General features: G+C 36.7%; 1 protein-coding gene across 11 annotated transcripts in view; it reads right to left on the bottom strand.

Annotated features, from left to right (window-relative positions):
* NT5C2 (5'-nucleotidase, cytosolic II) overlaps window positions 1-27088 on the bottom strand; it is a 146561-nt gene that overhangs the window by 3117 nt on the left and 116356 nt on the right. For 8 of the 11 annotated variants that reach the window (XM_077877801.1, XM_077877797.1, XM_077877798.1 and 5 more), the window contains 12 exons: window positions 15660-15777; window positions 14728-14823; window positions 14392-14415; window positions 9643-9734; window positions 9453-9510; window positions 8320-8413; window positions 7625-7678; window positions 4336-4419; window positions 3241-3282; window positions 2067-2174; window positions 1720-1786; window positions 755-925 (listed from right to left, as the gene is read on the bottom strand). In XM_077877801.1, the coding sequence (XP_077733927.1) occupies window positions 755-925; window positions 1720-1786; window positions 2067-2174; window positions 3241-3282; window positions 4336-4419; window positions 7625-7678; window positions 8320-8413; window positions 9453-9510; window positions 9643-9734; window positions 14392-14415; window positions 14728-14823; window positions 15660-15777 (1008 nt within the window). Of the gene's footprint in view, window positions 1-754; window positions 926-1719; window positions 1787-2066; window positions 2175-3240; window positions 3283-4335; window positions 4420-7624; window positions 7679-8319; window positions 8414-9146; window positions 9251-9452; window positions 9511-9642; window positions 9735-14391; window positions 14416-14727; window positions 14824-15659; window positions 15778-20221; window positions 20234-27088 lie in introns of those variants that run through there. The other 3 variants (XM_077877807.1, XM_077877802.1, XM_077877806.1) reach the window with 3 other exon arrangements.

Raw genomic sequence — 27088 nt, 5'->3', positions numbered from 1 at the left:
CTGTTCTGTGGGTCAGATGAGGTGCCATGACTGAGAAACGTTGTTTACTTGTAACTTTTTTGTACATATATTACACCGCAGTTAAGTCTCAATGAAGTATGTTATTATCCTCATTTTCATATTTGAGGAAACAGGTGTCCCAGTAACTTCTAAGGGCATGAAGATATTAAGTAGAAGAGCTGGGCTAAGTACCTGAAGCAGTACCTTTCTCCACACTGTGGGTAATGCTAGCAAGGACTGGCTGGAGAACTTACGTGTCAAACAACTTTATGTAACTGGACCTACATATGGCTCAATTCAGCGTACAGTTCAGAGAATACAATTTGGCCTCATTCTCTACTTCTCAGAAGAGCAGGGGAAAAAAATAGGACATATGACTACTCAGAGCCATCAATGCCCTCAAATCACAGATATAGGCTCATGGCAGAGAAACTGAAACTAGTAGGTATGGTTGGAAAATACGGGACTACAGAGGAATGTGGAATTCAGTTTAGTTGCTACAGTAATATAACTTAGGATAGCAACATTCTGTGCTTAACCCTGAAGGAAGTCAAGAAGTCTGAACAAGATAACCTCTACTATTTTCTCAAATTTTGGAGTTCTGTACCTTACCTGGCTAGAAGAAAGCTATCTAAATATCTTAGGACCACCTCTGTCCCCCGCTTTCTCCCCACAGTCAAAGTAATGAGTTCATTAAAGAGGACTGATTCACAGCTGATGCTTTAGATAGAAATTAAGAGTAATGGTTCCCTACCACTCTTATCAGTCCAGACATGCAGCTCCTGTGCAAGTTCAGGAATCACCAAGAAAGTTCGCCACCCTTGCCGTTTCTTTGATTTTAAAATGTCTCCAAAAATGTGATCTCCAATATACAAAATATCTTTGCCCTTGGCTCCCAAGAGATCACAGACTGTATCTGATGAACCTGAAACAATGGAATAATAAAAATGTCTCCATGTTAAAAACAGCAAATACTGTACTAATTTCATTCTTATGCAAGGACCAGACTAGAAAAAGGGCTCACCTTTCTTAAAGACCCACCACTAGTTTTTACTTCATCATTCCTTTTAGTGCCTCTAAGGCAAGGCCTTCAGTTCCACTGAGCTAACCAGTGCTCCTGATTACCAAATCCAAGAGTAGCAAAACCACATGTTTCAGTTTTAATGAATATAACCCTCCAAAAGTACTGCCCCCATTTCTCATCAGACTGCAACAAAATCTGCATCTGTGTCCATGAGGGCTCTATGAGGAACCCTTTGAGAACTACCTCAAATAGGTAAAAGGATGAGGAAAACTGATCCTTTTAGTAAAAACCAAAGATTCATTAGGCCAGGGCACCTGGATGGTTCAGTCAGTTAAGTTTCTGCCTTTGGCTCAGGTCATGATCCCAGGGTCCTGAGATCAAGCCCCACATCAGGCACCCTGCTCAGCAGGGAGTCTGCTTCTCCCTGTACCCCTCTCCTGCTCACACTCGCTGGTGCACTCTCTCTCAAATAAAAATCTTAACAAAAAAAAAAAGACTCATTAGGTCATACTAACAACTTTCCAAACCCATTCTCCCTGACTCCTATTGCATTAGTATATGACGAAGCATTTACCTCCAGTGGACTATATCTTCAGAATACTAAGGAGTATGGGTGGCACTATACCAGGAGGACACCAAAACTTTCCCAGAGAAGTCTGAACAAAGACAAACTAAAAGGGAAATCTGTGACTCACCTCCTGAGTAGACGATGCCATGCTGTAAGGGCCCTGTGTAGGTACCAATTTTCAGCTTGCCAGTTTTCTGTGAGAAGAGATGACAGACTTTGTAATAATTTATTGTTTGATCACAATTGCCACCCAAAATGTGATTTGGATAGGCAGCTGAATGAACAGCACTTTTGAATTATATTATTTTGGATTTATTTGGCTATCTCAATGAAAACGTTTAAAACTTAGATTAAATTCAAAAGAAATATATGGCTAATAAGTTAAAAATATCTCTTTCCTTAGGAAGAATAAGAGCAGGGAAAGGATAAATACAAAGGACATGGGCTAGCAGATAGATCATCCTCTTGACTTACAGTATCCACCTGACGCAGTACAGTGCCTTCTCCAAAAAAGAGTGGCTTCCGTGCATCCACCAAAATCAGGTCAAAATAGGACTGCCATGGTCGATGGGAACTCCCAGGCTGATGAAGATGAGAAAGAGCAACAGCCAAAAACATCGTCTTAACCTTAAGGCACTAATATTTCATCTCACTCGGATGTAAGGCATGTTAAGCATACCCAAAGGATCCCACTATTTTGTGAAAAACATCGTGTCTTATTATAAGCCACATTCTTTTGGAAGAGTGCAAGGTAAAAATATAAATTAACACGTTGTAAATCATTTTATCTACTAATTATTTCACAGCAATGCATCATATAAAGGAATGTGTGCTCACACTCTGAAATGGGCTAAAAGAAGCTAAAAAGGGGCCAAGGAGAATGCAAATCAATACTCCAGACACAGATTAAGAAAGAGGCAGATCAGCATGAGAACTGAAGTATTATACAAACTAACATGGAACTGTTACTAGCAAATTTTACTAAGTATGTTCTCAGAATAATGGCTCTGGGTACACATTATTAGCCCTTGGCTCATATTGCAAGCTCACCACAGCACTAACACAGAGGTTATGCCCATTGACATTATCTCCATCCTGAAATGGAACCATGATATTAAATTTTTAAGGTCAAGCTGAAGAGCAATACATACTGTGCTTCTGGGTGATTATTTACTGATATTTACTCAAGCCTAGTACAAAAATCCCACAAGTATGTGACTAAGTTGCAACGAGTAGTCCTTAAATCTGAGTGTAGTCCCACTGCAGGACTGAAAAATTCTCTGCTAAATATCAAAGCTAACTGTTCTCTTGGCACAGAACTCAGCAATAATTAAGAGCAGTATCTAGACGGTGTCAAGAATATATATATTTTGTTTCTTTTAATCAGATATATTCCTCAATCTGAAAATTCCAGTCTTTACCATACAAACTTAACAATTCTGCATAATATTATTCTGATCCCATCCCACTAAACACACAAATATCTCTCCCTTTTATTTCTGTCTACTAAGTTTTCAAAACCCTAGCAATGTTAAACTATACTAGCTCCTGCAATGAGTTCTGACAATTCCCTTACTCTCAGTATTTCAGGATGACTAAATGCATTCATTATTACTAAAGCAATGGTCTATTAAGTTATATATAGTACCTTGGGGCCATGTGGGAAATCAAACAGGTAAGTCATAATTTTCTGGAAAAAAAAAATCCAACATAAGGTCCGTATACTACTTTTGCAAAAGATACATAGCACCTACAAAGAAAACAACTCAAACTCAAGCTTTTCATAAGACACGTCTTTTTCAATATGATTCATCTCATTCTTGTTTCTTCTAAGTTTATGAAATCATGACAGCTGAAGCCAGAAATTAATGCTTCGTAAAACAAAAGCTGACATTCTCAGTAGGACATAGGCTTCTTCTGGGACACATTATTAGCCCAGAAGCATATTTTTATGCTTTATCCATATACCCTTATTCTCTTGGAGGACTGGAACATACATTTGGAATGTTTATCTGAGGTAAGGGCATCAAGAAAACTAATGACTCACATGGGAATAATACACCTTGGCCTCCTAACTATTGTTCCTAGATTACCAAGCCAACGAACCATTAGACTTCTTGGCTTTGTAAGACTGCTTACTCCAGATCACCACGTTTCTAAATTAAGATTTTACATAAAGAGAACTGGGGAGCACTGAGCTGCTTGCTAGTACTAAAAACTTGCAACTGTCTTACCAAAAGTAAGATGAGGCCAAGGAGTTAAATTGGCTTTTCTAGACGCTTTAATCATGGCAAAAACTTTTTTTTTTGAAGTTATAAGGCAGTAAATTTTGATGGCTAAGAGTCAAAACATCTTTGCACCATCTATTGCTATCTAGCTCCCAACAACAGGGAGGGCATTTACAGATGTACAATAAATAAATGTATGACTTTCAAGTTTGTATAAACGATGCACCAAAGAGACAGAGAAGCCATTAACCAGCACAAATGTTTTAAATAACCTCCAAATTAAAACCTTCAAGTAGCCATTTATAATCAGGGAAAATAGTCAAAAGGAATACTGAGAAAAATTTGAGAACCACTCTGATGTAGTCCTTATGCTAAAGATATTTTTTCACTCTGTTCTCAAAATGAAATGGCAAAAAACTACCCTCATTTAACAAACTACTGTCCTCATTATCTTCACAGTTCTTTAGGCCAAAATATTCTTCTCTATAGACATAATATGAATATTAAGCACTTACATCTGTATATTTATAGTCACTGTTGGTGGCAAGAAACACTTTCCCTACTTCTTTCATTCGGCTCAAAAGCAAAGGCAGTTTTCCCTGCAAAGTAATAGGATGATGAGTCAAACACTGAAACACAAACATATACTCATTTACACTTGGAGTTTTTTTTCCACTGGATTAAGAATAGAGGATGCCCTTGAAGGGCTGGTCAGTTTCAGAATTTTACATTTAAGTGACCACATTGTCACTATGCATGAATGAAGTATTAATATATGTAGTATGCATGGTGTATATAATGTATAGGCTTAAATATGATACACATAGGTGATATTATTATTATATATGCTTATTTTTTTTAATTTTTATTTATTTATGATAGTCACACAGGGAGAGAGAGAGAGAGAGGCAGAGACACAGGCAGAGGGAGAAGCAGGCTCCATGCACCGGGAGCCCGATGTGGGATTCGATCCCGGGTCTCCAGGATCGCACCCTGGGCCAAAGGCAGGCGCCAAACCACTGCGCCACCCAGGGATCCCTATATATGCTTATTAAAAACACCTCTGGGCACCTGTTTGGGTCAGTCAGAAGAGTTTTTAACATTTGATCTCAGGGTTCTAAGTCTGAGTCCCACGCCGGGTATAGAGATTACACATATGCATACACAGACAAAAACAACTTAAAAATAAATGATGTTTTTTAAACAAAAACATCTCTACCTTCCTCATGTCTGCCTCAGGAAAGAGCTTAAATTACCTTGTAATCTCTTAAAGTATATGAATGAGGTATGGAAAAGGTCAGGAAAAGCTGATTTTAAATATTTGTTAGAAAGAGAACACATGAACAAGCGCGTACTTGAGCAGGCGGAGGAAAGGGAAAGAGACAAGCAGACTCTTTTTTTTTTTCTTTTCTTTTCTTTTTTAGCAGGCTCCCTATGGGAAGCCTGATGCAGGACTTGATCCCAGGAACCTGGGATCACGACCTGAGCCAAAGGCAGACGTTCAACTGCTGAGCCACCCAGGGTGCTAAGCAGACTCCTTTGTGTGCTCGATCCCATGAATCTGAGACCATGACCTGAGCCAAAATCAAAAGTTGGCCGCTTAACCAACTAAGCCATCCAGGTGCCCCAAGAGGAGCTGATTTTAAACATCATGAGAAAAATACTCTACATGGGGAGTGTAAGATACGGCTTCACCAAGTATACTTTTGTTTTATAAAACACCTTGCAAAAACAAAAAAAAAAAACACCTTGCAGGAGTGCCTGAGTGGCTCAGTCGGTTAAGCATCTGCCTTAGGCTTAGGTCACGTGGGATCATCAGGCTCTCTGCTCAGTGGGGAGTATGCTTCTCCCTCTGCCTGAAGCTCTCTTTGCTGTGCTCTCTCTGACAACTAAAGAAATAAAATATTAAATAATAATAATAAAAAAACACCCTGCAGAATGGAATGCCATGTGCAAGATGCAACCTAGAAATGCCCAGCACTTGCAGACCCATGAGGAAATTCTGACTCCTGACGTGATCAGAAAGAAAAGCTTTTCCTTCTCTCTTAGTAAACAGGTTCCTTCACTTAAGTTATCCTAGACCTCTCTTAAACCCCTCAGTGTTCTCTTGTGATAGAAGAGTGGAAGTGAGAGTGGGGGGGAAGCAGGAGGTACAAAAACTAAAGTATATTGAAAAAATACTGCATTCTATTACTCTTACTCTGTGAGAAAAGGAAGAAGTATCTCATCTTGGAGCTATGTGTGTCTCCTTTATATTTTATTTTATTTTTTATTTTTTTAAAAGATTTTATTTTATTTATTCATGAGAGAGAGAGAGAGAGGCAGAGGGAGAAGAAGGTTCCATGTAAGGAGCCCGACATGGGACTCGATCCCGGGTCTCCAGGATCACGTCCGGGGCCGAAGGCAGGCACTAAACCACTGAGCCACTCAGGGATCCCTCCTTTCTATTTTATTTTATTTTTTATTTATTTTTATTTTTATTTTTATTTTTTTTTCCTCCTTTCTATTTTAAAATAATTCCAGGGATCCCTGGGTGGCGCAGTGGTTTGGCGCCTGCCTTTGGCCCAGGGCGCGATCCTGGAGACCCGGGATCGAATCCCACGTCGGGCTCCCAGTGCATGGAGCCTGCTTCTCCCTCTGCCTGTGTCTCTGCCTCTCTCTCTCTCTCTCACTGTGTGCCTATCATAAAAATAAAATAAAATAAAATAATATAATTCCAGACATGGGTGCTTGAGTGGCTCAGTTAAGCGACAGCCTCTCGGTTTCTGCTTAGGTGGAGATCTCAGAGTCCTGAGACTGGGTCCCACATTGGGCTCCGCACTCATTACAGTGTTGGCTGGCAATTCTCTTTCCTTCTCCCTCCCCTCTATTCCTCCCCCTAGCTCATGGACATGCTTGCTCTCAATTAATTCTTTTTTAAATTTATTCATGAGAGACACACAGAGAGAAAGAGGCAGAGACACAGGCAGAGGGAGAAGCAGGCTCCATGCAGGGAGCCCAATGTGGGACTCGATCCCGGGTCATCTGGGCCAAAGGCAGCGCTAAACCGCTGAGCCACTCGGGCTGCCCAAATTAATTCTTTAAAAATAATTCCAGACTTACAGACAAATTGGGAAAATAGTACAGAGGGTTCCCATACATTCTTCATCTAGCTTCCTTTGATATTAAGATCTTACATAACCACAGAAAAATGATCAAATCCAAGAAATTAACATTGGTACAAGTCTATGAACTAAACTACAGAATTTAAAAATCTTTCAAGATATTTTAAAGCTTTCCTTATTATTTCCTGTTGATAGTTAAAAGCAATTTAAATAATGGTCATATATATGTACATTTTTGAGATTATCATCTAGTTCTGTGGTTATAATTTGACCACATTTAGGTGTGACTTGTGGCTTTCCCCATTACTAACTGTATGAACTTGGGCAAGTTATGTAACATCTGTTCCTTAGTTTCTTTATCTATAAAGCAGAGGTAACAATACCTATCCTCAGGATTCTATGGAAGATTAAATGGTATATAGTCACTTAGTACAGTGATGTGCACACAGTAACTACTCTAGCTGCTATTATTATTATTATTAGAGTTAAAGGGCAAATGAAATACTGGGTCTTCTCACCTTCTATGAACAAACAGGAAAAACTATACTAAGACTTATGTTCTGGCTGAAAATTACTGGTGATTATACTTGACATATATTATATCAAGACAAATAAGTATCTTCCCTTGTCCATTTCATTATAAATAGGCTTATTATTCATTTCCATGATTTGCAGATCTATTTTCCCCTTTATTACTTACATCTTTGACTACATACTTCTCAAGATTTTCAACTGTCTTTTCCTTAAGGGAACCCTACAGGAAAAAAAACAAAGAACAAAATCAGTTTTTACAGTTTATAAGAAAAACTATGTCTACTATTAACTCAAATGCATTTCTTAAATATTTACCAAAATGGAAAAGTAAATAAACTAGAGAAGGCCATGATAAAGCAGCAGATGTGATTTGCAATGACTCTGCCTTCAAAATGTATTTAAAATATAAAACTATTTTTATTTTAAACTAGAAATCAAAAGGCAGTTCATATTTTACTCAGTATAATTCACAGTAAATGTAATATTAATTAGTGTTATTATAGTCAAGCAGGAGGTATTTGGAAAAAAAAACAAACAGCCCATAATCATCAAAGAATAGGGTAAGTATAATCTTAACAGTAAGATCTCTTCTAAGTTTGGGAAATGCAACCTGAAATAAGAGCTAGAAGCCAAGCATTATCACTGAGGAAAGATCAACATTACTTCTGAAAGCAGGACAGCCAAAGACAAGAACAAAAATACTCTCGAGAGCTGTCACTAGGGGGCAAATCCTTTTTTTTTTTTTTTTTTTTTTAATTTTAATGGAGGAGAAATTCTGCTCTATTTGCACTTGGAAAGTTAATGTCAGACCATAAAACACACATCATAGAGTGATTAGGTGAAGCAGGAGCTCCTAGGTACCTTGTAATGAACCCAGTCGACAGCATCTCTTACATCCTGGAACATACTTCGGTAAGACATGAAGAGGTCCCCATCTTTAAATCCTGTTTCACAGCTATACAAAGATGAAAAGAACATGACAGGGAATCCAAAAGAAGGCAAATAAAATGATTATCAAACACTGCCCAGGGGACCCAAAGGTTCCATTATCACATGGCTAAAGGTTGTGGCTAATTAGGAAAATAATTACTCCCTAATGAAAATCCATCTGACCACCAGAGAGGACTATAGTGTTCAATGGAATATGATAATTGTGAACAAACATAAAGTGATAGAATAATATATAGAATGGAATCTAAAAGGTCAATTCCAAAAATATCACGTTCTTTTATTCATCACTTTGAAGAAACAGGTTCCCATCAAAGAAACATTTAAAACTTAAAATTGGTAATTTAGGTTCCCTTCATCCTGATTTTTCTAACATCGTCTCTAGGTCAAAGGTATGGCTTATTTTCTATTTAGCTTAGTGACTTGGTGCTTCACCAGATTTAGTGCCTTGAAGTGGATAAGGCCTAGAGAGGATAAGAAGTTTGCAAACTCTGACACCTATGGCTAAACTTTCAGCAGTGGTTATGCAATTCCCCCTAAAAAAGGAGAGGATAACTTGTTCAAGATTTAAACACAATTTTACTTCAGGGAGGATAAACCATATTTACTCCTCAATCAAATTTTGCTGGGCCTGGGAGTAAAACTAAATTACCACCCCTGAATGGCTCCTGGGCAGCTGCTGTGAAATGAGTTGGGGGTTTTAGTGTAATTCTGCTTGGACAGATAATCATCACACAAACCTCCCACTCAGTTGTCACAATTAGCACCTCTGCTGGCCGTCTTCATTCCCAGGAGAAGCCAATCAGAAGTGGTCCCTTCCAAACATGGCTGCAGCACACTGGCAAGGAGAGGGGCCGTGTGGGAGGTGAGAGCCTGCATGGAGCTGCTGGTGCTGTCCCATCTCTCAGGCTGGCAATGTGGCATCTCTCACTAGCACTAAATTCACTTCAGAAAAGCAGAAAAGACCTACAATGGCCAGTTCTCTAAAACCCTGTACATTAATTTTAAAAATCAATTGGAAAAAGAAAATTATACCATATACATACCTGGTATATCTAGGACAATTAGTAAAAAAATCTACAAGGCAGGCCAACAGGTAGGTCTCTGAAAAATGAAGAATATATATTCATAAGCTATAAGTGGCATAATTCAAACTTATTTCATTATCTCCCTTGAGCAAATGATTTTGAAAAGAAGGAAAAGCATCCATAATATATAAGCACAGAATGAGTCTACCTGGTAGGTTGAATAGTGTGTTCAAAATGTAAAATCTTTCAGTGTCATCTCGCTGGATAAATTTATTTGGATACTGCTCTCTAGTTTCTGGTCTGAAAGAAAAAACTTTAAATTAACTGACATTCAAAAAATGAACATTGTGATAGCTATAAGAAATATTAATCATTCAAAAATTCATTCAAATGTGTTGGTGGCTACATGCAAGGCAGGGTTTTAAATATTACACATAAGTAGCTACGAAGATAAAAAAGCTTGGGTTCCAGCCCTTAACAAGTTCTCAGTCTGATAATGGAGGAGAGTCACATACACCAAAAGTTATCACCAGGTAAAAAATATCACAACTGCCACAAAAAAGAGAAAATAGAGGAAGAGGGGAGCATTTCAACTAAAGGGGTAGAAGAAAGTGAATGTGGGAGTGATGAGAGAGAATTCAGGAAGGATTCATGAAAAAGGTGGCACAGGAACTGGTCCTTAAAGAATAGATATAGACCAATTCAAAAACTAGTCCAATTTGAGAAGACAGAGTGGAGCAGAGGAAAATAAAGCTAGAAAGATGAGTTTAGACAGATTATGTTATTGTTACTTTTCATTCAGGGGCAATGGAGTGCCACTGACAGGGGTTTTTTTGGGGGGGGAGGTTGTTTTTGTGTTTTGTGGGTTTTTTGTGGTGGTGTTTTAGCCACTGATAGTTTTTAAGCAAAGGGATAAAACCATCAGAATTACAAAAATATTCAATTAATAACAGTTTTAGGATAAAAATGAGAAAGAAATGTGACATGTTACAAAAATGACTACAAATCCTTCCTATGCTTTTGTAACGTGTGACTTTGCAGTTCCTCTGATTAAGAGGCTCAGTCTCTTTCTCCATCCTCAAATACAGGCTTGAACAGCAGCAACTAGGGATCCAGCCAGAGGCTTGGAAAACACTTGTGTATAGGGGCTTGCCTACTCTTGCTGCACTAGCACCTCTGAGTGAATAAATGAGTGACATAACCTGCTGAAGGATAAAAGGCTACATACAGAAATGAGGCACCCCAGCCACAGGCTGCCAACTGCCAGACATGTGAGTGAGGCTGTGCCAGATCAGCAAAGCAATCCCAGAATTGCCCAGATGACTCTCCAAATTTCGAGCTAAATAAAATGGTCAATGTTTTAAGCCACTAAGTTTTTAAGTAATTTATTATGCAGCAAAAGCTAAATGACACAGACACAAAGGCCTGGGAAATCAGTTAAGTGGTTATTGCAGTCGTCCAGATGAGAGCAGCAGCAGTCTATCCTAGAGTGGTGGCACAGGAAATTAAAGAGAAGCATTAATCATGAGAGACTTCCAAGGTAAAATGAACAAGACTGGCTGTGGCATATGAGGGACATGACAGTCAATATGATGATGCTCACGTGAAAGTGTCTCTGAGAAGGTGGTGGTACCATTAACAGAAATATGAAAACTGGATAAGAAATAGATATAAGAAGAGTTCTATTTTGGATACATTAAGCTCAAAATAAACAGAGGGCAGCCCGGGTGGCTCAGCAGTTTAGCGCGGCCTTCAGCCCAGGGCGTGATCCCGGAGTCCCGGGATTGAGTCCTGCAACGGGCTCCCTGCATGAAGCCTGCTTCAGCCTCTGCCTGTGTCTCTGCCTCTTTCTCTCTCTGTGTCTCTCATGAATAAATAAATATAATCTTTAGGGAAAAAAAATAAACAGATTTTTATAGGCAATTAGAAATAAAGGTCAAGAACTTAAAACAGATTCAGACTTTAGAGAGAACTGGGGTCATCTACACACAGGTAACAGATGAAGTCATGAAGACTATTACAATAGACAAGGCCACTTGCCGTGCAGAGGAAGAAGCGAAGACGGAATAGACCTGTGGAGAACACTTAGGGTTAAGAGGAAAACCAGTAAAACAGATAAAAGTTGTTAGAGATGCCCATGAACCTTGGAGAGTGAAATGAAACACTCCAAGAAGAGGAAGGGATAGAATTAATAAGCAAAAATAGTACAGAGAAACCCCAAAGGAGAAAAACTAAAATATAAAATCGCACAATTCTCAGGGCACTTGGCTGATTCAGTTGGTGGAGCATGCAACTCTGATCTCAGGGTTATGAGTTGGAGCCCCATGTTGGGTGTAGAGATTGTTTCAAAATAAACTATGTATGAAAAAATGCACAGTACTCACAATGAATATATAGAGATAACTAATCTGAAAAAAGGACATCACATTTAAAGTCCATACTCAGAGTAATCTGGGTAAATTCTTGCTTAGGTCTAACTACCAATGGCCTAACCTCTAGTTAGGATATAAAATCACATCCGTTTCCTGTCTTAGTTACCCTTTGGAAAGAAGAGTTCCCAACAAGGAATAACTTTGTAGAATTTCTCATTTTCTAGCTTTCTAAAATTTTCTATGATGAAAATTAAGGTGAAAGGGAATAGTAAGGATACGCTCTCCTCAATCAGGTTTAGTAAGATGACACTGTCTCCTTAAGACATACTTTCCTATTCTCTCCATTGTTAAAGAGTAATTCCTTTACAAAAGGATAGTAAACAGTTATTTATCAGGCAATTAGAACCCAAACTGACTTATAAATATAGTTAGCAATTACATTTCGTTTAAACTAAGTGTCAAATCAAGCTACCATATATTTAAAATAAATATTCATTGAGTGGAAATAATATATCCCAGTAGAAGGAAGTTAGATTTGGAAGTTGGGCAGAAAACAGTAACAGTATAGAACCTTGCTCACTTTCTGTGACTTGTAGAATTAAGATTTGATCTCAGTATCAACCTACTCTAAAACTTCAAAGACCTTTGCCAGGGGTGCCTGAGTGACTCAGCCAGTTAAGTATCTGCCTTTGGCACAGGTCATGATCTTGGGGTCCTGGGATCGAGCCCCATGTCAGGTTCCTTGCTCAGTGGGGAGTCGTGTGCACACTCTCTCTCAAATAAATAAATAAAATATTTTTTAAAAATTGAAAAACAGGGATGCCTGAGTGGCTCAGTGGTTGAGTGCCTGCCTTTGGCTTAGGGCGTGATCCCAGATTTCCAGATTCGAGTCCCACATCAGGCTCTTTGCATGGAGCCTGTTCTCCCTCTGCCTGTGTCTCTGCCTCTCTCTTTTTCTCTTTCTCTGTGGGTCTCTCATGAATAAATATATAAAATCTTTAAAGAATAATAAAAAAATTTACAGTAAATTTTATTTAAAAATAAAAAATTGAAAAATAATGGCCTTTGCCATGGTACAAAACAGAGACCCCAACTCATTGGGAAGGCATGTAAATGCTATGCTTTTGCAGCCCTACCCTCCTTTCCAGCCTTGTCCACCAGTATGCTTCAATAGCTCACTTTCCCTCTCCCTCTAATCTAAAGCTCTTCTCCTCCACAGGCTTTTCCTTTTGACTCTAAAGACTATACATGCATGTCGTCTGAATAGTTCCGCATTACCCATAAATGACTTATTTTTGAAATACTACTAAATGTACTTCCAAAGGAGCTATTTGGAAATTTTATTTTGGGGAAAGAAAGGTCTATGAATCTTGAGTTAGTAAATCTAATTGCAGTACTAATTTATAGAACTTCCCTGCCTTTTCTTCTGACTACTCCCCTCCTCCATAACATAAAAATCCCTTTCAGACATTAATAAATAGAAGCTTGGTTCATCTTCATTGGGACTTCAAATTATGGTACAATATCCACATATAAAATAGCTTAGGTTGCTAGCATTATTTGCAATCCCTTCACATTCTAAATCCTGTCTCTAGATACTCATGAATCTTGAACAAACCCCTCATGAGAGGAACAGTGAAAGAAAGGCGGATATAATCACTGGCCTGCCCAGATGTATCAAGATAGGTGTTTATTTCATACTGTTCTCAGTATGCATACTTGGAAATCTTTGAGCCTGTATAATTCCAGCTGAAAAGTCTCACATTAGATGCTTCAATTCCAAATAGGGTATTACTGTGACCTCAGATTTAAAGGATACTCTGGTACAGTTAGTTTGTGCTTATCACAAAAATATTTATCAAAAAGACTGTCTCTTTAAATATTTCACTGTAGACTGTGTTGTTTTTACTACTTCACCTCTGAGAATAACATATAGAAAGAGATACATAATCTATTTTGGTTTTAAGAACTGCTCTGTCCCTGGACGCCTGGGTGGCTCAGTGGTTGAGCATCTGGCTTCGGCTCGGAGCATGATCCTGGAGTCCCAGGATCGAGTCCAACATCAGGCTCCCTGCATGGAGCCTGCTTCTCCCTCTGCCTCTGTGTGTGTCTCTAATGAATAAATTAAAAAAAAAAAAATTTTTTTTTAAAGAGTTGCTCTGTTCCAAATACAGTGTCAATAGTAAATTAGGTAGTAAAATAGTGGAGAAAATGTACAACTGTAAAGCCACAATGACCAGAAAGTGTCAAATTGTGGTATTGTGATTAAAAAAAAAAAAAAAAAATTGGGATGTTTCACAAAAAAAAGAGTAGACACTAAATTTTATCTGCTGTTTAATAGGGTGGAAAGTCCAAATTAGTGTGAATAGTGGAAATACTCTGGTTATTAAAATATAGCTTACTCTTATTTGTTTTAAATATTATCACACTTATTCATTTTTAACTCATATTTTAAAAACTTTAACCACATGATCAAATATCTGAAGCTATTCATTAGAATATTAAATAATATATTAGCTATTAAAAACCTTAGTCATTTACACTGTTGTAGTTTTAAATTTTTCAAAGCACTTTTATATACATACCTCTTCTGAGCAGCTACCTGAGAACTGTATTAAAAAGGAGAAAATAAAAATCTTAGAATTTCAAATAAGTCAAAGCCACTACAATTCTTTTTGGTGAGTTTTAAGATTAGCTTTGTTGGATGCTATATAATTAGAAACCACTTAATTTACCCAAAATGTAACTGCTAACTACATTTATAAGTCAGTTTGGGTCCTAACTGCCTAATAAGTAATTGTTAAGTATCCTTATACAAAGAATCGTTCTTTAATAATGAGGGAACAGGAAAGTATAGTACAGTACATCTGGGGAGACAAGGTATCAACACTAGAAAGAGGCTAAGGGTTCTATGTACTCACCCTCTTATGAAGTTGAATCCATGTGCACAGACCAAAAGATTTCCATATGCATCAACTTTCAAAAGATTTCCATATAGTGTATCAAAAACAAGTCCCCTATGTGAAAATGAAGACATCTGTCAGTAATACAAAAATAATATAGGCAACAGTCTTATGTAGTATTACTAAATCATCATAAACCAACACCACCTTATTCAAGCTTTTATGACAACTCAAGCATGTTCCTAAACAATATAATCCTGGAGTCTGAAGTGAGTAAAATCTTAAAAACTAAACCTAGAGCAACTAAAAAATATTTACTTTGTCCAGATAAATAATCACAACTGTTTTCTGTAAGAAATAAGAGCCTTAAATGAGGTATGAACTATAATTCTTCTTTATACAGTGGTTCCATTCTAAAGGAGTCTTAATTTCCTTGGACAAATGAACTGGCTTATATTTCTAATAGATGCTGTATATGGGACATATATGATGGCATCACAAACATCATCTTTCTTAATCTTAAACCCTCCCTATCAAATCCAAAAATGCAAACTGCCAAGAAAGCTCCCAATGACAAAGTGAAATGTATTAGTACAACATGTAACTGCTCTCCAACAGCAAACGGTAGGAGTGTCTGTGATTATTGCCCATCAGTTTTAATAATCTCTCTTTCCCATAAAGAGATATTCTTCAGTAACAATAAACTAAATTCAATTCCAAGAACAGAAAAGATACAGTGTACATGAAGACCCATGGTAATTTTAGAATAGCAACCAAAAAAAAAAAAAAAAAAACACAACAACAACAACAACAACAACAACCTAGAAACAAACCAAATAACCTTTTTTGGTTCTTTTCTTTGAGGCTGAGGATGGTGAGAGGTGGTTTGGAATTATTAATCTGGGGGATAGAGGAAAGGCTCTTAATTCAAAAAAATCTTGAAAAATTACCTGGTAGGGAATGTAGAATCATAAGCAAAGCTGAGCAGTTCCTGAGGGTAGCCAATAGAAACTAATCTCTCCACAGTAAGCTCAAAGCCAAGAGACTCATACTCCGGGGACTTGTACACTGCACAAAGAGGAGGTTCTCATTATAATAATAGTCAATGAAAATAAAAGGCAAATGAGTGAATTTCTACTCTTTCCTAAACTCCTCTCTCTTCCTAAATGTGCCATTTTCTTCTTTTCCCCCAAACTCCACGTTTTGTACTGCCCCAAACAATCACAGAACTCAACTGTTAGTCTGCGGAAACAGGTCATATTTCCATAGGAGCAAGAGCAATAAGATGAATTATCAGACGTTTCAGAATAATTCTTTCATTTCTTAGGAAACTTAACCTTTTTTCCCTTTACCTGTTCTTTCATGCCCACAATCTAAAGGTAGAAAAAGAAACTAAGATGCACAGCTATGATATTAACCAGGTAGAGAGGTGTATATATGTTGAAGGCTTCACTGATGTGTATAGTTAGTGTAGGAATCCTTCAAAATGACCTTAAAAAAAAAAAAAAAAAAACAGTATTTTTGCAATTCCTATTTGGCTTGGTAGTTGCTTTATACTCCTTCAATCAGCACATAATTCTATTTGTCAGGATTAATTTGTTTTCTCATCAGTGCTAGAGTCTGGCTAGAGCCATCAAAATAGCATTAAGTTATTGCTGCAATATCAGCCATAAAAAGACATGCCTGAGACAATCAGGAAAATCTGGATGTGGACTGGGAACTAGATATTAAAGAATTATGACTAGGGGTAGGAGGAGGGAGAATTGGAGGAAGGCGGTCAAAAGGTACAAATTTCCAGTTACAAATAAAAATAAATACTAGGGATGTTAACAGACAACATGAGGAATTTAGCTAACACCACTCATTGTATTATATACAGGAACGTTAAAAGGGTAAATCCTTAGAGTTCTCATCACAAGGAGAAAAATTTTTTCATTTATTCTTCTCTTTTCATTTTATTTATGTGAGAAGATGGATGTTAGCTGAAGCTATTATGATGATCATTTCACAATATATGCAAATCAAACCATCTTGCAGTATGCCTTATTTTTATTGTATGTCTTAAACTTATACAGTGATACACATCAGTTATTTCTCAATAAGACTGGAAATACACATTAAAAAAAGAATTAGGACTCATTTTATGAGATGTCATTATGGAAGGATGGGTATATGCAACTGTATGTATAAAATGAGCATGTGTATGTGTGTGTATATACATAGATATCTATATCTATATCTGCCAAAGAAGCCTACTAAGCCTTGTTACAGGTGAAAAAAATGTATTTTAGAATATGGGTATTTCTCTCTACTACTATAGATCTCTGAAATCTTCTATAACAAAAAACTTTTCAGAATAATCATTGCAGTTCAGTATAAAGAAAATGATGTTCCTTTAAATAGGTTTCCTCCAATGCAGTATTTAGGTAAGCATCTTCCCATCAGTGTCTAGGAGTAGATAAGCCATATTAAAGAGAAAAATAAAAAGACCTGCAATCTTGCTCAATGCCAAAAAAAATCCATTTTTATCTCACAATATTATTCTTATTAGATTACTACTGTTCTTCTATCCACAATCTATACAGCCTATGGCTCAAACTGATTTTTCACTGCAATTAGTTTGCCGGCCCAAATTAGTGCTAAATCTTAATGAGTACTATTCAACTTTTCCTTGCCAAAAGAAATCTTTTAGAGTATTTCTGGAACGACATAAAAGAAACCAGTAATACTGGTCACTTCCACAGAAGGGAACTGAGTAGCTAAGAGATGGGGAAGTACACTTTCATGTACTGTCTGTACTTTTACAACTTGTAACATATTAATGTATATATCCATTATTTTTAAATTAAGCTGAAATGTTAAGAAAGCAGGGTGAACTTTCAAAATATTTAATACCATCTGCCATATTTAAAAAGCCTAAAATTGGGGCAGCCCAGGTGGCTCAGTGGTTTAGCGTCGCCTTCAGCCTTGGGCCTAATCCACGAGACCCAGGATTGAGTCCTACGTCAGGCTCCCTGCATGGAACCTGCTTCTCCCTCTGCCTATGTCCCCCCCCGCCCCCCGCCCTCTGTGTCCCTCATGAATAAATGAATAAAATCTTAAAAAAAAAAAAAAAGCCTAACATTTTTAAGGTTCTTTAGGAGAAGGAGGTTCTTGAGTCTCGTCCCCTCAGAATAATGCCAAAAGAAGCCATCATTCCCTTTGATGCTAATGCTAACACTAATATTATCAAAATTGGCTACATATTTTCTCTGTTCAATTCCATCCCCATCATCACCCTTTCCCACCAAAACAAACAAAAAAAAAAAACAACCGTTTTGGAATCCATGAGTGTGGAATTATTAAATCTAGATGATGTAAACTGTGATAAAGGAAGTGCTTGTATATTCATACGCACTAAAAGAGTAAGAGCTCGTGTATTATATAATAAAACCAGGAAAGTAGTATTGACTGATGTCAATCTGAATTATTTTGAGAATATAAAATTATCTCTCTCACCCAACACTGTGCACACTTCACTCCAACTGGGAGTAAATCTCTTTTAACAAAATTTCCATAAAACAAAAACTTTCTCAATCTTAACAAAGCCCCATTTATTTCAAATAATATTTAATGAAACAAAATTCCAGTATAGTTAAGCAATTTGGATAATCTACTGGCATTCAGTCTTACAGGATTTGGCCCATATAAAATATTTTCAAGTAACAATTTTTTTCAGGAGAATAATTTGCTGGATATACCTTAAAAATGGAAGGCAAAAAAACCAAAAAACTTTAATCACCCCCACCCAAACTCACCCATAAATGAGCCATTTTCCCCAGTTTAAAATCAAGTAATTATAGTGTGATGGAGTAATGATGATTAAAACCTGTGTTCAGGAGACACTTTGGGTTGAAACCCAAATCTATTTTTTCAGAATTTTTAGTGAAGAAAAAAAAATATTGGGAGGGATGGTAGATATCTCAAATCCTCATTTTGCCAGCATAAACCCTAGAACAGAAAATAAAATACTATACACTTGCCACATTTATCATTATTCCAGGACAGAACTTCCCAAGTGTTCAACTGAGGTACTTTCTAGTAATTCCCCCTACAGAAATACATTAAATTTCCTTTCACTCAATGAGTTTAGGGGACTTTCTAAAAATACAACGTATTTTCCCCATTTGCTGACCTGAAGTTACATAAGCAAGTACAAATGTAAACTTAAGCGAGAATTTAGGTCTCCCTGAGTCTCATCCAAAGCTTTTTTGTGGTGGGATATACTACCACTGCTAAAAGTGAATTTCTAGATTACATAGGCCATCAAAATTTAAGCCTAGGTGTTGAAACACACTACCCTCCCTCCAACTTCATTCACCTAGTCCAAAATAAACTGCTCTAGTCACAGGTGGGAATGGATTTAGCAAAGAGAGTTCAAGTTCCACTTTGACAACACTATCCATTTCACTAAGCTCTATATTAATCAGTAAGACCTACAAGCTATTGACATTTTCTCATAAGCTTCCCGGATAATCATTTCAGTAACACGAATTCCCAGGCCATTAAATCATCTGCTAGAACACTATACAGTACAACCAGGGCTGGAGAAACAGAATTGTAGTTGCAGAGATCACAGGTTTAGATGTTTTGTTCTAAGTGTCCCTTGGGAATAAACTGAATAGTCACAATTTGTTCTGACCTGGTAGCAAAAATGACTAGTCTACATAGTTTCACCAAATCCTTGAGAAATAAATAAATAAAAGCAAATTTCCTTTTTTAAATTACCAGGCCCTTCATAGTCAGCCTTTGTAGCTGTGGGGAACCATATACATCACCTCAGACTATATATATATAGCTCTATGCCTCTCCACAGCTGCAAAGGCTCTAATTTCAATTTCTCTTGCAAAATTGGCGAGTAAATGATGCATAACTTCAAGCTCAATTCTTACAACTGACTTTCCAAAACAAAGCCAATAGATTCTAAGTAAACATAACCTCACATATTCACTGCTTATTTCTTCTTCAAGTCCTCAGGCCTATCCTAATTTACCCAATGTTCAAAGACAAAGAAAGAAGTTATTTCAAGGGCTAAAGTCCAAAAAAAGAGGAGTGAGTGCTTCAGCCACCAGAGCAGCACACGGTGTTCTCAGGTTACATAACTTAGACTATAAAGAGAACAACCAAAGCTTTGAAAGCTGAAGCTACTGAGAACATTTAAGATATTCTTTATAATCTGTAAGGAAAAAATAGTTCTCCAAAAAATATCAAATGTATGTTGTGGAGATGAAAGTTATGGGCTCTATTTTGAGTAAATGTTGTTCATACAAAATAGAACCTATGTTAGAGGAGACCATCTCTTTGAAATGAGCCAAAATCTTTCTGCAGGGAAATATAAAATTCTCATGCACTTTTTTACCTTTGCCACCAAGACACACTGTGTATAGTAGTTTACAGATTTTAGAAAAAGGAAGGGCAAACCTCTACAGAGGTTCCAGCCTAGCAGAATGCTGCTGCCAAAATGAGAACTCACATGAGGCAGATGCAGATGTAGAGTGTCACTCCAGTCTTGAAGGAGTTACACTGGCTCTCCTGTTAAAAAACAAAACAAAGCAACAAAACAAAACAAAAACAAAAACAAAAACTGGTTTTAAAACTGTTGCGATGGGCTGGAACAGAGAGACACCATTTGGATATTGGTATTTACAGGAGTTACTGCCCTCCTATTTAGAAGCCTCTGACCATCACTAAAATTCATCTGAATGGCCATAACAAAACAAGGGTATGAAGATAAGCCTCCGTTTTGTGCATTTAACTTTTCTGACAAGGAATACAAGCCAAGTCTGAACTTGAAATGTTAAAAGATAAACAGAAAAATAGATTTATTTTGTTTTAGTTTCTTTTCTCTAGCACATTTTAAGTTTATATGACAGAAACTAAATGCAGCTTGGTATATAATATTTAAAATTGAACTACAGTAAGTGAAACAGGCTAAATAAGGATGCAAGAATAAACGAGTAGTCTCATCTTGCTATTAAGCACCCATTTAAAGTTAAGTCCATTTGTACCTAACTACCTACTTTTCTATCCTTCCAACACCTAAATTTGTCATCCTGATTGACACAGACAAGAACCAACTTTATACCGCTGAAAACCTAGCCAGATGTCTAAATGTGGAATAAAAGGAAATTTTCCCTCAGTAAGCAGTGTCTTATTATTCTGCTTTCATAAAGTTAGAGAAACTACCTAGTGCAGTAAAATAACTGACTTAAAGACCATAGAAGCTATTGACACTTTTAAGATATACACTATGTTTAACTTCATAGGGAGTCATTTTCCCTAGAGACATTCAGGTTTTTAAAAACATATGGTTTGACTCCTCCGACTTTTTTGTGAAAGGAAGCTGATACTAAATAAAAGAGCAAAAATGACCAAATATAATGTCTAAAGGTCCTATAAACACTCAACTAGGAAAAACCACCACCACCAATCACTATGAAAAATAAATTCCAACCCAACCACCCAAAAATAGTTACTTGCTTTTATGCTATGAATGTGATTAACATCAACATTCTCTATTTAGGCTATGCAATCTTGGTTCTCTGAGACTATAACTAGAAAAGGCAAATTAATTCACATTTTTATTAAGGAGATTTTAAATAAAACTTTTCCAATTCTTATATAAACAGAAGAGGACCTTTTCTATTTTTCAAAACTATTTGAAAACCCTAACATAATAACATAGTAAAACACAGACATAGTAAAAACTTCTATCTCTAATCTAAGAGATCACAAATGATTTTTAAAAGATATGGAAATATCTAAAAATGCTTTCAATTTTAATTTACTTAAAATACAAAAGCTAGGCACCATGCAACACTTTTAGTAATATAACATAAAACAAACTCCCAAATGGTTAAATAAGGTAAATAAACAAGTGGAGTTTAGAAGACTGCCAATTTCAATTCACCGCAAAGCAAAAATGCTAAGCAAGAGATTTGTTTAAAAAATTACTATTTCAAAATAAAATGAAAAAATTCCCTTATTCAAATTTCTTCTAAGAGCCTGTTCACCTAGTAGGAACATGTATTTAGAGTGTTCATTATTGAAGTATAGTTGACATACAATGTTATATTAGTGTCAAATGCACAACATATACATTTTGCAGTGCTCACCGTGGTAAACGTAGTTTCCACCTGGAAAGTATGGTTTTCAATTTAAAACAAAAAAACTGAAAATTTGAGGCAGTAACTTTAAAAATCCTCCTTAACCAAAGAAGCTGCTTGCAATTTTAAAATATAAAAAAACTATCATATAATTTTTCCCCCAAAATAAGAATAATCACACTCAAATGCTTTTACTAAAACAAAACAAAAATGCCTGTACTAAAGTTACAGTAATGTAACAAACATTTGAGTGCCTACTGTGTACCAGGTACTAGATGCTAAGAACAAAAATTCATGGTCCATGGCTTGAAGGAGCTTAAACTGTACTACAGAAATATATGATTAGATAACTCATAATAATTTCAGAAGATCAATTCCATTATGTGATTTGGGAGGTATAGAGGGACAGGAAAAGGGTCATTAACCCATCCCAGGTCTTCTTCAAAACTATGTATGATTCATTCAAGCTTAAACAATTCATTTTTATATCTGCTCAAGTGGTACAATATCAAGTTCACCAGACAGACTTTCTGAGACTCAGATTCAGGTAATAGGTTCCAAACATCTGTATCAGTGTTCAATTATTGTGCAAAATGAGCTAAGCATTGGTGCATGCCTTGCCTACAGGGGGAAGTAGCTACTACTCACACTCAACTACCCTATGGGAACTAGAGCCAAACATTGCCAACTGTGTGATAACAGCCTATATTCTAGCTCTCAATGTTTAACTACTGACTCAATTTAAAAAACCAACAAACTCTATTTGAGCCAACTACGGTCTGTGTGTGAACTGGGTGCATGGGCCACTAGTATACAAAGCCTAGTGTATACTTTAGATCATATACTTCTACATAAGTATTCCCACCTAATTGAAATGTTTTGACTATCCTCAGTCTTGAAGTAAACAGAATTTAGGTACTTACTGAACTGTAAATCCAGATGGAAGTAAATTCATTCTTCAATAACAGAGTATCCTAGATAATCCTGTTATTCTACTCATCTCAAAGAAAAATTGAAAGGGTGGATAAAAAACTTAGGAAATAAAGGAATCTTTATGCAATTACTTAGTTTGGTCCTCTGCCACAGTACCATTAACAATTATGCCAGAACAACTATAATTACCTGAATTTGATTCCTTCATATGACTATCAAACCAAACCAATGTTCCCAAAGATTAAAAGAATCAGAATCACCTCATAATGTGCCTAGGTAACCCCCACTATTAGAGTTCCCTGACCTAGCAGGTTTTTATCCACAAGGTTTAACCTTAAATCTTCATTATACAGCTTGAATCCATTATCATGTTGTCCTTTCCTCAGTGACCATTAACCTCACGATAAAGCAAACATTCAGACAATGTATATGCAGAAAAGAGATGATGGATCAAAAGTAACTATTAAGACTCATTTTAAATTAAAAAAATTATTTTAAAGATTTATTATTTTAGAGAGAGCGAGTGAGCAGAGGAAGGGGTAGGGGGAGAGGGAGAGAGAATCTCCAGAAGACTCTGCAATGAGCCCATCTCAGGGCTCTATCTCACAACTCTGAGATCATGACCTGATCCATAGTCTTAACCGACTGAGTCACCCAGGTGGCCCTTAAATTTTTTTAAAAAATTTTAATTCCAACATAATTGACATTAAGACTCTTAAAACAACTTCATCCTTGTTGAAAATAGCAGGCAATATTTTTTAAGAGTAAGATTTTAGTAATTTTCCTGATATAACTATTACATGACACTTATTCCAAAAATTAATCTGGTTTATGTCTGAATGCTTTTATGACTGGCAATGAAAAGATCATAAATACTGATAAGTGATTATTTCTATCGCTCACCTTGTAATGGAGGAGATAGAATTGGATTTTATTAACCAATCTTTGAAATTTCCTAATGATCTAGGAACCAACCACATATTATTGCAATTCAAAAGAAATGAATTTGAAATTAGTGAAAATCGGGGAATGCCTGGGTGGCTCAGTGGTTGAGCATCTGCCTTCGGCTCAGGTCATAATCTAGGGGTCCTGGGATTGAGTCCCACATCAGACTTCCCACAGGCAGTCTGCTTCTCCCTCTGCCTATGTCTCTGCCTCTCTCTGTATCTCTCATAAATAACTTTTAAAAATCTTTAAAAAAGAAAAAACAAAACAGGGCACCTGAATTAGTGAAAATTAGTGAAAACCAGGGCACCTGGGTGTTCAGTTGGTTGTGCATCTACCTTTAGCTCAGGCCATGATCTCGGGGTCCTGGGATCAAGCCCCACATCGGCTCCTTGCTAACCTGGAATCTGCTTCTCCCTCTCCCTCTCCCTCTGTCCCTCCCCTTGCTTGTGCTCGCTCTCTCACTCTCACGAATGAAAAATAAAATCTTTAAAACAAAATTTAGCGAAAAACCCTAACTGGGAGACTGAAATGACATAAAGGCAATCAGAGCTTGGAAATTAAGTGTAGATCCATATGTGGATAATAGGGATGCCTAAAGCTAATATACATATCTAATATAGGTAGTATATATAATATAAATATGTATCTAAAAATTATAGTCTTGAATATATTTATCTCAACCAACACATATAATGCACTGGAGGGAGGTGGCAGTAACTGGGTGACGAGTATTGAGGATGGCACATGATATGATGAACACTGGGTGTTATACACAACTGATAAATTATTGAACGCTACATGTGAAACTAATGATGTACTGTATGTTGGCTAATTGAATTTAAATAAAAAAATAAATTAAAAAATATATAATGCACTGGAGTTTTCTGAGGTAGTATAAGAAATCCATAAGTTTAAGAAAGAGCAGTAAGAATACCTAAAATAAAGATATAGCGCAGATGGAAATGAAGAATTAAAAAATCTTTACATTTAGATGCCTTAAAAAATTACTTCATTGGTATTTTATCAGTTTTCTCTATCTAGTTTTGTTTTGTTTTTAAAGAAGGCTCCACTCCCAACATGGGGCTTGAATCACAACACTGGAATCAAGAACTGCAGACTCTACCAACTGAGCCAGCCAGGAACTCCCTCTATCTCGTTTTTAAATTTAACTTTATTAAGAATATTTTTTAATCATACACAAAAGTACTGAGAATATTAAATGAGCGGCTTTGAAACCATCACCCAAGCTTTAACAATTATCAGTTTTTTTGGACTCTTATTTCATTTATCTTCCCTAATCTTTTCTCTTCCAATTTAATAACTTCTATCAGATCAAAAGTTTTTAAACTGATCTTTCACAGAATATTGAAATAGCACAATTATACACAAGATATCATATACATGCACATACAAAATTATTCACTAGTTTGGGTAAATCTTTTAATTACTGCTTAAATATCCTTCCCACTTAGAGCCCAGTGACATAAACATTAACAGCAGTAAGTTATAAATAAGAGCCTTCCAAATTAAGAGTTGCTCAGAAATCTTTTAACTATTCATATGGCTTGGGGGAGGGGGGGCTATACTAAGGCTGTCAATCTTACAGTCTTGAAGAGAAAACCAGTTCTACCAAAAACAGTGCTCTTTTGGTATGAGCAGTATGGTATGAAGCTCTTTTGGTATGAAAGTACTAATTTAGTATCATCATATATGAATACTCTAGGAAATCAAAGTTAACACATAAGGTGATACATTGGGCCAAAGAAAATAGAAGTGTAAACATGGGAGAAAAATTTTAAACTAGGGATGCCATCAACAATAGCTTTTAAAAAATAACTTAGTTCAGTTAAAGAAAACAAACTAATAAAGAAGGCAAGTACTTTTACCTAAGGATCAGATTTATTCCAAAAAAGTTGTAAGTTCTCTAATACAACTACACCAAAACAGAACAAAAAAAACAATTGTGAAATGAAAATAATGAAAGTACATTAAGGTGTGACATAAAATAATGCCTTTTATTTTCCCTATCCCCTCCCCAAATAATGTCTTTAAAAACCAAAATGATGGAAAAACTTAATCATCCAAATGAGCCTTCTCCCATTCAAAATAATCACTCCACAAGTCAATATATATTTATTCCAATAACACAATCATTACCCAGAACAAGTTTAAAATTCTTCTTTGAAAATTACTTTCAGAGTCTATAGCACATTATTCTAGATATTCCCCTGGTAGCACATTTTTCATCAACAATAATTAATTTAAACGGGGGAAAGCAGAGCACCTAGCTGGCTCAGTTGGTAGAACATGCAATTCTCGATCTTAAGGTTGTGAGTTCAAATCCCACACTGGGCATGGGATTTACCTTAAAAAAAAAAAAAAACTCCAAAATAAAGGGGGGAAAAGGTATTCGAGAGCACTGAGTGAATAAAAGGGTAAATCAAAGTGGGTTGGTTACAAACTAGGGGTTGCTGAAGGGGAAGTGGGTGAGGGGATGTACGGTAAGTGGATGATGGGCATTGAGGAGGGTATGTGATGTGATAAGCACTGGGTATTGTATCCAACTGATGAATTACTGGAAACTGTAGGTTGGCTAACTGAATTTAAATTAAAAGAAAAACACAAAAAAACCTAAGTGAACTAAAAAACAGGTGACTGCTTAATGAAGCAGGTTTTCTTGTGTTTATAAACTGGCTATAAAAACAAATCCAGGAATCCCTGGGTGGTTCAGCAGTTTGGCGCCTGCCTTTGGCCCAGGGCGTGATCCTGGAGTCCTGGGATCAAGTCCCGGGATCAAGTCCCATGTCAGGCTCCCTGCATGGTGCCTGCTTCTCCCTCTGCCTGTGTCTCTGCCTCTCTCTCTGTCTCTCATGAATAAATAAATAAATAATCTTAAAAAAAAAAAAATTCCAGGGACGCCTGGATGGCTCAGCAGTTGAGTGTCTGTCTTCGGCCCAGGGCATGATCCTGGAGTCCCGGGATCGAGTCCCACATCGGGCTCCCTGCATGGAGCCTGCTTCTCTCTCTGCCTATGTCTCTGCCTCTTTCTCTCCGTTGTCTCTCATGAATAAATACAATCTTTTTTTAAAAATTCCCAAAAAAAACTTCCAAAAGAATTCCTAAAATGTCCAAGAAATGACATCAAACAAGTGCCTGTCTAGTTCAGTCAGTAGAGCTTGCAGACTCTTGATCTTGGGGTTGTGAGTTCAAGTCCCATACTAGGTATAAAGACTACTTAAAAATAAAATCTTATGGGATGCCTGGGTGGCTCAGCGGTTGAGCATCTGCCTTTGGCTCAGGGTATGACCCAGGATCTGGGATCGAGTCCCACATCAGGCTCCTTGTGGGGAGCC

This window comes from Canis aureus, chromosome 29 (assembly GCF_053574225.1).
Source record: "Canis aureus isolate CA01 chromosome 29, VMU_Caureus_v.1.0, whole genome shotgun sequence".
Lineage (NCBI taxonomy): Eukaryota > Metazoa > Chordata > Mammalia > Carnivora > Canidae > Canis > Canis aureus.
Note: the sequence above shows the minus strand (reverse complement) of the source record. Positions and strands in the feature narration are given on the sequence as shown.